Here is a 12,053-nt window from a genome sequence, read left to right on the forward strand (position 1 = left end):
AATTGTAAATCTTGCACAATGAGAGGAATGCAATTGGCAGTTTGCATCGTACAAAAAAACATAAAGAGTGCAAACTTTAACACAACTGTGCAGTGTTTCAGTGTGTAACCACTTCCAGGCGCTTTTGATGGTCAGGCTGCATCCCATTATGGGGAGCAATTCTTTGGTAGTCATACAATTGTAAGACAAATGATGCATTAAAAGAGATAAGAGATCAAACCCACAAGTACCACACACAGACACACACACATACAATGCCCACATATACGATACATATACAGTGCTAACTGTGTTTTGACAGAGGAAAATGAGGGGGGTTGACGACCTGCCAGAGCCTCCTCAGATCTCACTACAGTCTGGGAAACCTCACATCTGATATCCCTGGACTTTCAAAACAAATTCCCAGAACTTTTAATGCCTGGGTATCAGGTTACATGATTACACACAAAGACACATACGCACTCCTTAAACCACGCACACTGTAGGAACTACCCTTTAACCCTCTGTCTGCCACATCATTACAAAGGATTTCTTTCTAGAAGGAATTGGTGATAGGATAATTAATGTCTTCTTGAGATTTGAACTAGTGCAGAAACGATATTTAAAAACAATCCAATTCATCACTTTCTATGAAAGCACACGGCTGTACCTCTGCACTTGCATTTCTACATCATTTCCCAAAATTATAGGCATGGAGCTCAGTGACACTGCAGTTCTTGAATATTTTAACTTGAAAAAAAAAGAAAAAAAATGTTATTATATTACACCCAATTGCAAAAATAGGTAAAATCTTTTGCCAAAGTCTTCAATGCATCAGGCCAAATGTAAAGTAAAGCAAGGAGTTTTCATACTCTAATGCTTGGTGGCGAGGGCACGCCCATATCCCATGCATAGATTTGAGTTGAGAGGAATTTGAGCTATGCTGTCTACTCTGTATTTAAGGAAAAAATATTTTTGGATCCTCTAAACATAATATAAATTTACATGCCAGTGGATTAAAAGAATGTTTAGTTGCTTTTTTCGGTTCAACGGTGTCTCGTCTGTGGCCATGTTGTAGCCGAACAAAACAATACAGGCTTCTGCTACCCCTCCTTAAGTCCCAATCCCCTTGACCCAAATTCCACCACAGCAGGATGGATGGGGACCCACCCCCTTCCCAAGGCACACACGAATGCAAACACAATAGCCTCCCAGACCCTCTCTGGCCTCTGATAATAAAGGAAGGGGGGTTGGTCAGCTTTCCTATTATAAAGATACACTGCAACTAGGGAGGAAATTTGGAGTTTGGTCAGTTTACTAAGACGGTGAAAGGGTGCCATGTCATTGTCACATGGCAGTGGGCTCTCTCACACTTAGCCGCTATTGTCAGTCCAATTAAACTGTTGTTTAGCGAGCAGGTCAAACCCAGAGGAATTACATAAAAAGTGATCATGCAAACCTTAATCTAATCTTATCTAATATAAAGCTTCTAAACTCAGCCCCGCTAAACAACAAATCAATTGTATTACACTTAACCAGATCTGCTGAGCCGCTTCAGTGAAAGCGGCAGGACAGTGAAGATGTCTCAAGTAAAGCTGTGTGTGGGAGTGGTCAGACTGTTAGCAAGCCAGGCCAGGCCACAGCCATGTGTATCTACATGGATAATAAAACAGGAACCATGTTGATTTAACAGACTACTGGCATCTCCCTCGTGTTTTTGATCTTTGCTTTCCGGCCCTTTTTTTTTTTTTTCCGCAGACACACAACTGTTAACATCCCACGGCTGATTTTTTATTTTATTTTTTTTTTTTTTTTAGGGGAGGGGGCTGAGTAAATGTGTAAGAGGTGGAGGAGGAGGAGGAGGAGGAGGAGGAGGAGGAGGGCGTTTGGAGTAACGACTGTACCAGAAAGAATGTGAGGGGTTAGCTGGCTACAGGGGGGGCTGTTGGCGGTGAGGAGGGGACAGTTAAGAGATGAAGGGACAGGCATCGGGGGGAGCACGGCCACAGGGGTGAAGCCCTTAACACACTTTAGAGGGTGTCACATATCTCTGACACACACATTCATAGCTGAAATGCTTCTCTCGGCTGGAGTCGGGCTTTGTTGATGTGAGGGTGTGAGAGTGTGCGGTAAGGTGAGGCTCTCCTATGAAATATCAGCCAAACCCCGATTGTTGTAAATCTACTCCAGCTTCTACTCCGGTTTCTGTTGTGGCTGTTTCAGCACTACTTTGGGTCTGTGGGGTGTGTGAAGGGGCGGTGAGGGGGGGGGACACTGGGAGGCTGAATGGCAGCTATTCTTCCTACGTGGTACAAACAAAAACAAAAATATGCAAATCTTCGTTATATTTCGTTAGTCTGGGCTTGAAACAATAGAAGTCAGCTAAAACTGGGACAAGGAGACTCCCAAACTCCCTCCCCCCAACAGAGACCAGTAGACCCCCTCTCTGTATTAAAGGTGTGGTCAATGGCTCTGGGGGACATATCATAAGCTGCAGCATTAACAACATGCAAATGTTGCACTATTTGTCTGTGTCCGTATGTTGAGTTAGCACCCAAACCAAAAGACAGTCAAGAAACAAACAATTCCTGCTCCATCTGAAGCATCACTTCCAGTCATAAGGCCTGAAGAAGAATCACTCTTGGCATTTAATTAATTCCATACGCCTCTCCCCTCCCTCCTTATCCTCTGTGGCCAAGCTGAATAACCCCACTGGGAATCAAGATCCCACTCTAATCTAATGAAACACTTCATATGATGGGATGCAGGGATCTGGCTCAGACTGTGATATGCACTAAAAGCAGGGCTGGAAATGTTTTAAGGCATCTTCATTTACCATATATATATATAAATATGAATAAAGCAGCTGCCTCTGTGTGGATTCTTCTTCCCCCCCTGAAGTTTGCCGGCTGCATGGGACGTATCTCACTCATAAGTTTTGACCAGCTGCAGCAACAGTTCATTATACGTGTTAGTATGATTGATTTAGGATTATTTCACTTTTTATTTATTTATTTTTTTACACAGTGCTACTGTTGCCAAAGCTAAACCAGCTCCAAGTGAAATCACTCATCCGTGCCCGGACTACAAACCACTACGCTAACTAACCACACCCTCAGGACACAACAATGCCTTCAGCTAAACTCACTCACATAAGGAAAACACATCTGCTTTGAATTTCATCAAAGCCAACACAAATCACTGAAGGCATTATCTGGTGCAAGCTCAGCAAAACATCAAAATTTTTCATGGTGAAGATCAATGAATATTTTAACGATTCCTCATTCTTACCTGTTAAAGTAATTGTTCCAAGCATTTGTAGGTGGCCAAAGTTCTCTCTTCACAGAAAAATAAAAAATACAAAAAAAAAATGTGTTTTTAAAAATAAAAAGTATACTATTTAAGACTTTTAGCGTTGCTTCCCTTCTCTTCTCTGCACACTCTTTGAGATTCGTTCTCCTGGCTCCGTCCTAACCACTGAACAGATTGAAGCTGTGCGTGTTCGTGTGTGTGTGTGTCCTTCCCTCTCTCTTCCAGCGCGTCTCAGTAGTATGAAGAGAAACAAGGGCTTCACACACATTTCAACAGACTGACACACATGTCATGTTGGGACCACCCCTGCCTCCCTCTTCCTCCCACCTCCCATGCCTTTTCTTCAGCTGTTCTGAATGAACAACCCCTCCTCCTCCCCCTCCACCTCCACCTCCTCCTCCTCCTCCCCCTTTATCCTCTAGCACTCCCTCGGACCTCAGCGTAGACCCTGAATGACTGGAGCTCCTCATGTGATCTTTCAAGGAAGCATTTGTCTCCAAAAAAAAAAAAGAAAAGAAAAAGAAAAAACTTAAGCTATTGTACAAATTCCATACACCTCCCACACATGCACAGTTTCATAACCCTATACATACTACATATACCGTCACTTAAATTCGGATCAGTTCACAGAATCAACTCACCCTCCGCAATGTATACTCGTGTAAAGACACTTTTTCACAGTTTGTTCTGAAAAAGCAACAAAAAACAGTCCAGATCCTTCCTCCTCTCCCGTATCCTCCCCCTCTTTTTTTTTTTTCAGGAGGCAACCAGACCCCCCGCCTCCCATCCCCTTGTATCTCATGGCTCATGTCAGTAGTCCTGTATAGGAATGTAGATGGAGGTAACCCAGAGAGAAGTTAGGAAGTTAGGACTTTATATGGACGCTAACTCCCAAATGGGCCCTCTGGTTTCTCAAATATTATCCTTCAAAGAAATTAAGAAGTAACATATATATATATAAAATATATAGCAACAAGCAATATAGCAAAACTATCCCCAAAATATCCACCAAAACCCAAACTGTGAACGGGGGTGTCATCGAGTTGCCGCCTGCTCCCTGTGAATGTTAATAGGCTCCTCTCAATTGCTCCAATACAGACACATTTAATTCAGCTTTTGTCTGAGTGGGGGGGGGGGGGACTAGAAGGAATGCAGATAAATCCTCAGGTAAATACCAGTATAATCAGATCTGTCACACTTCAGCATTGTCCCGCAGGAATGTGTGAATTCCATCCAGAAGGTTCCCGAATGGGTGATAACAGCAGTAATCAACTACCGTCTGGAAGCAGCATCCCCCCCCATACTCCAGCCTGTCACCCTAAATAATAATAATAATAAAAAAAAAGTGTGTATGTGTGCTTAAGGTTTGAAAAGGACCCACACGATGGGAATGTTATTGATGACAAGTCTGGCGCCAATTATCGCGTATGACGTGTCAGCGCCAGGCGCCGCAGATGACTGATGAGCTGCCTACAATAGCTTTATTCATATGCTACAAAAATCAGCTTTTAATTCTCCTGAATTTCAAGCACACAACCCCAGCAGGAAGGCCTTTCTTTTTTTTTTCACCCACCAGCGGGTACCTGTGAGGCTCTATCGTTTATTAAATCAAGGGAGACATGACTGCTTCTTGTTTTGTTTCTGTCCGAGCTCGCAAGCGTGACACGCACAAATCTAATGAGATATTCTATTTGGGACAAAGTTCCAGACGATAACAAAATTATTCTTTATGACATTACGGATAAGCTCCTTTTTATTCTTTTGGAAAGGGCAAATGATGCTGCAGAGCTGTCTCTTTTAGTTGATTTTGAAGCTTAAGTAATGGGTTTTAAGTACCACAGTAAGCAGCAGCAAACAAGGAATGTGCCTATATGATGAGACACTCATTTACTGTCACTTACTCACCAGTGAGGCCTTCTGTTCTCGCAGTGACTCATCTAATAGGCATTTCACTATCTGTACTATACGACATAAAGGCCACAATGACAGTGTATTATGCTGAGTGGACAGTGAGTCAGATTGAAGGGAATTCGAGTGAGTACGTCCGCTTGCTCGGTTCACATCGTCCCTTTTCCCTGCCGACTTCCTCCGCGTGAGTCATCCACATCAATCACATTCCTGGACTTCCACACATACTGAGAGATTTTTATTTAGACTACGGAATATGGGAAACGCAGCAGACAATAAAGAATCCATATGGTTCCACTTGAAGTTCGGTTTCCGTAACCAGCCCTTAACTCAAATGCTTAAGTGTCACACATGTCGCCATAGCATCATATAACTCATGTGCGAATGCCATAAGCCACCGCCGTTATCTAACAGCTCTTGAAAACATATACCACAGCACCACAGCTTTCCCTGCCGTGACGTTAAAAAACACTAAATAAAAGCCACCAGGATCATTCTTTAAATTCTTCACTTATCCCTTTTCGGTCTCCGTGCTAATTTGATTTAACCCTTAAACCTTACGGAGCTGCTGACAATTAGATTAATGGTCTGAGGCCAAACATTGTTCACACTCGCAAGATTTTATTTTTTATGTCGAAGCCTATGTCAGATAATTGTGAAAAATAGGCAGGCGTGCCTTGTTTTGTTTCCCCGGGCTGTCCAAAACACAACATATACTGTGTGCGCTGTACAATCGCAAGAGACGGAGAAAACAGCGTCATTATTTGAGCAGCTGAAACTTCCCTTTTTGTTTTTACAGGGTTTGCAAATAAAACACACTTTAATGTTAGGTACAACAGTTTTTAGAGTTGTACCCAGTGTAGTCTTTATAGGACTTGTCCTATAAAGAGGTACAGCTATAAAAAATTTTTAAAATGGAGCCCTGCATTTAAATATTTAATTGAGTGCAAACTTAATATAGCTTCAATGAGAAGCTGGAACAAGACGTCGCCAACTAAAACCAATGACACTTGGACATCATTTTATTAACTTTTTATTAAGCCCAATGTCCTGGGCTAACTTTCTGTTTTCTCAAGTGAATTTGATTTAAACCGTTCTCCAATCACGACGGCAACTAAACTGGGACGTGTTTTGTTATGAAAACTGCTGTTAAATCTCGACAACACAACCACAAGTATGCGGAGGTGACGCCCGGCACATCTTGATAAATCAGAAAACGTTCTCGAGTTCAGGAATGTTTGAGGAGGGGTCTTGAATGGTCTGGACGGGGTGTGGTGGGGGGTTGGGGGGTTGGGGGGCGCTGGGTGGAGGTTGCTTTTTGTAGCCTGTAAAGAAGTGAATGACATCATTGCACTGCAAAGAAAGAAAACGCCTCTTTCTCTCCCAAGAACTGGAAAGGAGGATGATGTCGAAATAATTGGAGGAAAGGGAAACGAGGGTCGTGAGTGTGTGTGTGTGTGTGTGTGTGAAACTACCGGAGATCAGAGAGATTTTTCATTCAACAACTTCCCTTTCTTCTCCATTTTTTAATTCTTCTCTCTCTCTCTCTCTTTTTTTTTTTTTTTGCTCCTTTCACACAGTCATTTATTACCCGAATCCACACTTCAATCCCGTTTAATCCGCCTCCACCACTTTCCCCTTCGTCTCTTCGATCCTCTTAAGCCCCCTTCCCACCACTCCTCCTGTTTGTGTGTGGGCCGGAGGGACGGATAAGAATGTCGGACAGGAAACGCAGTCATTTCTTGACATCACTATTTCCTCTTCCTTTCGGGCCATGTCCTCGAGGTACGCTCATTCTGTTTTCCGCACAGTTTGTCTCGCAACCTTTCCGCTTTCTTTCCGGGACCATACATTACGTGATGTAGCGTGACGATGACCAACGCTGCTGCTGCTGCTGCTGCTGGTGGTGGTGGTCTCAGACGTTTTCGTTTATTCACGCCTTCAAACAATGGAGCACGATGTTCGCAGATCTCAGCACTGAACGAGAAGATGCAAAATCCATTAAATTGAACACTACATTGCTGTTTAAAATCCCACAAAGGCACTAATAAAGTATGGGTCACATTTCTTTTGGGTGTGTATGATTAGCTTCTACAATCTGTTACATGTCTTTGCTCTTTTCTGCATTCCTGAAATATCTGTGCCAGCAATTTGGCATTCCGGTTGTTGTTATGCATCCGCTTGCCTTCTAGTACAGACTGGAATGTATAAATGGAGATGAGGAGATTTAGAGAGCTCGACGAGGCCTCGAGATGAGTACAGATGAATGAGCACAACACTCTTGCTCATCGTGCGAGCCGGTTCAACGAGGGTCTGATGTTTGAAGTGCGTTTTGATCGCTATTCATGTGCATTTCAAATAACTAGCGTCCATTCAAGTTAAATCTGAGCAGAACCTTTGAACCAAACAAGAGGCATGTTGTTAATAAAAATGTAGCTCGACTCGAATGTGGCTCATATGCTGCTCGTGAAATCGTTCCTAAAAACAACACAAAAAAAAAGACGTCTCCATCACGCTTTCGCTGCCTGCTTATCCCCTTTTCTTAAATCAGACTTTCTGCTTACCATTAGGGTTTGGCAGAAAACCAACAGCTTGAGCCTGACTCAAAAAATACTCATCTTAACAGATCATTTCATCCCAACCAAGCGTTTAAATCTAATTTTTCCTGACAATGTCCACCAGAGTGAGATGGTTCCATTTGTTTCCACAATAGTTTTTAGTTTCAAGGTGGACCAAGGCGGATTGTTTAAGTATCAAGTATCCTACACCAAGAAGATTACGCTTAATATTTTTGCATTGGACACAAGAAAAAAGAAAAAAAAGCTAACTTTCCTGACACATTCTTGGCACTTCTTTAAAGAAGATTTTACGGCTAATTGCAAGGTAAAAATGCGTTATTATAGTATGTGGATACATAGTGACAAGGGGCTGTAACGCTATTAAACGACGGTGGAGAAGGAGGGGTCAGCCGCATTCTTGGTCCATTCTCTCAATCCTCCATGTGCCTGGGGGAGGTTAGGAGTTGAGGAGGGAAGATTAGGTTCCCTGATGCCGGGAAAGATGAGAGAGGAGCGCCCGTGGAGACGAGTAGGACCTGGGGGGTCTGAGAGCCCCGGTGGGAGCCTACCATGACTTTATTACTGTACTGTTAGGAGGAAACTTGAAAACTGCTGAGCTGGCAATTTCAGCTGTTTCACGAACATGATTTAGGTTGGCTTTTAAACATCTAACCTCCAGTTTTGTAAGTATGAATGCTGATAAAAAGACATTTATTAGGTGAAAAGTCCAACCCTCCCCAAACAAGAGCCACAGATGTTCATTAAAACTAGCCAACGACTGACCATCGGCTTGGCGACAGCGTTCTTAACGCATGTGCCAACAAAAACTCAAAAAGTAATACGATTATATTCTCATTTCTCTTAGGGATCTTAAAACCACTCTGATGAACATTAGATTTACTCTCTTTTAGTTCAGGAGTCTTCAATGTTTTTCAGGGCCCCAAAACTGTTGGAGAGATTAAGAAGGGATCCCTACCTTCTATATGTGTTCTATATTAAACTGTGTGCCTAGTTCTATTTATATATAAACATCATTATCATTTTGCATTCAGTATTAAGCTACCCCTTATCCCTTTACTAAAAATGTGTTGGATTCATGCTAATGTGTTTTTAACGAATTTAATTAGATTAGACATTTGTTATATATATATAACAAATGTCTAATCAATCAACGGTTTTGCGACCCCCCCTGCAGTACCTCTGCAGACCCCCTAGGGGGTGCGAACCCCCTTTTTAAGACCTACGTTTTAGATTATTGTTTTAGACTTCCGTTTAGGGAAATAGCAAACAAGTAAAATAATAACTGGTGAACATATAGACATATTTAGACGCTAAAAGGATGCTACGGATTTTTACCCCTCAAGCGTCGACGGAGACCAAAATACGGACGTGTAAAAGTCTGATGGAAGAGGGTGGGATTGAATGTCATTGTTCAGCCGGATGAGCTTCCTGTAACGCTCACAAGGAAATGCACTGAACGTGTGTCGGTTAAATGGCTGAAGCATTGTCGAGGGTTTTCAGGGTGTGTTTGAACAAGAGTAGAAAAAAAAAAGTCTCCAGTCTGAAGGGTTCAAAGGAAGAGACAGCGGCTGATAAATGGCAGCTTTCTAATAGAGTTCTCTTATCATCTCCTGCTCTGAAGTGTGTCCTTAAAGCACCCACTTCATAATAAATGACTAAATAAAACATGCTGCACAGATGAAGGTAATTGAACTACTAACTGGACAATGATGGATCTTGAGGGACTGAGGGGCTTTCAAGCACTCCAGTCTAAAACTCTCCCTCCCTAACACTTTCCACTGGGATCTGTGCCATCCTCTGCGAGGAGAGAAATCATTCTGACGTCTTGTGGCTAGTTAATGGATCTGCACACACGTACAGGACAGAACCAGGAAAGAACCAGAGATCATCCGAACCAGTCGTCAACTCTAATGAGTATTGTCAGCTGGAATGTAAACGAAATGCAGGCAAACATCCAAGAGGAACGATCTGGCGGCTGGATTGTGTTATGAGCTCAGAGCCTTATTGGCAGAGATCAGACGGAGCTTAAGTGAAGGGAGAGGTCCCTTCCACAGGCATGATGAACATTTTGGCAACGCAACTTTGTACGTCCCTAGAGCCGAGCCTAAGTACGTCCATCCTGGAATGAAATCATAGCCACACATAAAACACACACACACACACGTCTGCGGTGTGGTGCACAGAAACTGCTACACATTCACCTTGTAAAAAGTTTACACCTGCAACCAAAAAAGACATAAAAATGTGGCCCATGGAGACACGAGTGAATTATTTCTGCAAGTTCATAGCAAGCTAGGGACGAACAATAATTTAAAAAAATGTCTGTCTTCATTCAAGGAATACTACAGTGAATACAGTTTGTTACACTGTACACAATTATTTTCATTATTTACATATTCATCACTTCATGATGTCACTAAAATATGCTCAACTGTTTATCGCAACACCTAAAAAAAACAAGAGCAATGCACTATATTAATACATCAGCCACAACATCGACAGGTGGAGTAAATAACACTGAGAGTATTCAAACATTATGTGTCAGAAGCAGGAAAAATGGCAAAGCGGACGACTTGAAAGGGCCAAATTGTGAGACAGAGCCTAAACTGAACCGGTGACAGGGCCAAGGCTCACTGAATCACGAGCGAAAGGTTGTGCCCGTGTGGTTTCGATCCAACGGATGAATTGTCGTTGCTGAAACTGCTGAAAAAGTGAATTAGGCTCCATATAGAAAGGTGTCACGCGGTCTGGGTGAAAGCTGACGAAGCAAAAACAGTTTAAGAATGGTTTTAGACACACTGCAATGTCGATATGGAGTCCAAACTCCCCAGATCTCAGTTCGATTCATCATCTGTGGGATGTTTTGGGCCAAAAAGTCCATTGCATGGAGGTCCCACCTTGAAGGATCTGCTGCTAACATCTTGGTGACGGAGACCACACCCTCTGAGGTCTGGGGGAATCCATGTCCCAGTGGGTCAGGGCTGCTATTGGCCGCAGAAGGGGAACTTACAAAACCTTATCCATGTAGTCATAATGTTATGGCTAATTGAATTTTTGTATTTTCTAATTACATTACAAAATCTTTTATTTTGACCTTTGGTAGAACAATGGGTACAACATGGATTTGAACGTAATTAATCCTAATGAACCACACCCATCTGGTCTCTTAACGCGAACACACATGGTCTGTTTGACCCGTGACTGATGTCCGACTCCAGCGGAAATAAACACAAACCTCTTACGAACGCGATCACACACTCACACAGTCAGCATTACTGCCTTTCGCAAAACTTCATCTATCCTCTTTTTCAGCCTGCGAGCCATCTGGGAGGCTCCGTCAGCGCTCGGGCCAGAGGATTACATCAGCTGTGATGTCATTCTTCGGGCTCCCGCGGCACCCACACCCCTGGAGCTTCACAGCCCGAACGCACATGTGCACACGCAGGACTGCAGAAATGGGAGCAAAGGGTTTCGTCTTGACAAAAAAAAAAAAAAAAAAAAAAAGAGGTGATGTGTTTCATCTTGATTCTGCTACGTGACGCCCATGTGCCGATGCTGCAAACCCATGCAATAAGCAGCTGCATCATTTATGAATGTCTTCCCCTCTCTTTATCCCTATCTATTTTTACTCCCCCTGCCTCTAGCTTCTCGCTCGCCACTCCCTTTTTTCCCTGAGTGCCTCCTCAAAATTTTGACTTCCATTAAATATTTATTCCGTTCCTTTCTGTCGACATTAGCTCGAACCAAAAAACGCGGCTTTGCGATGAACGACGGACAGATTGCGCGGGCGGAAAGTTGTCGGTGTGAGGTCTGTGCACAAGAGTAAAGAAGCAGAACCTGCACACACACGCTCGTTATCATACCCAACAAAAACAAGCAACTTTGAGCTTTGTTTCAGTCCTTCATGCACAGTTACCTTCTCATTTAAATTCATTCTCTGAACTTCCTTTTCAGGGTTTCTCAGAAACTGTTCCCTTACATGTTTTCCTGCAGAGCACAGTCACCTCATGTAAACCAGTTGAGATTCAGTGTCTACGTTCACGAACACGTCGACTTGCATTAGTAAATCTAAACCCAGATAACCTTTTTTATACTCTGATTTAACTTTAATGAATTAAATTTCAGGAAATTTAATAACACTCCCCGGGAGATGATATAGTGAAATGTTTAATGCAACACGACTAACACTTAAAAACATTCAATTTTTCCCACTTGAAAAACGCCAGCAAACGTCAAATCAGTTCAAGCCTGGCTGCATGTGATGTGTTTATGGAG

General features: G+C 42.8%; 1 protein-coding gene across 2 annotated transcripts in view; it reads right to left on the reverse strand.

Moving 5' to 3' along the window:
* Window positions 1–12,053, reverse strand: part of akap12b (A kinase (PRKA) anchor protein 12b) — a 42,195-nt gene that overhangs the window by 8,000 nt on the left and 22,142 nt on the right. The window contains exon 1 of one of the 2 annotated variants that reach the window (XM_047574049.1): window positions 3,271–3,604. The exons of the other annotated variant lie outside the window; for it this stretch is intronic. Coding sequence (XP_047430005.1) covers window positions 3,271–3,295 — 25 coding nt within the window. The 5' untranslated portion in view covers window positions 3,296–3,604. Of the gene's footprint in view, window positions 1–3,270; window positions 3,605–12,053 lie in introns of those variants that run through there. 2 annotated transcript variants of the gene reach the window in all.

The sequence above is a fragment of the Mugil cephalus genome, chromosome 21 (genome assembly GCF_022458985.1).
Source record: "Mugil cephalus isolate CIBA_MC_2020 chromosome 21, CIBA_Mcephalus_1.1, whole genome shotgun sequence".
Taxonomy (NCBI): domain Eukaryota; kingdom Metazoa; phylum Chordata; class Actinopteri; order Mugiliformes; family Mugilidae; genus Mugil; species Mugil cephalus.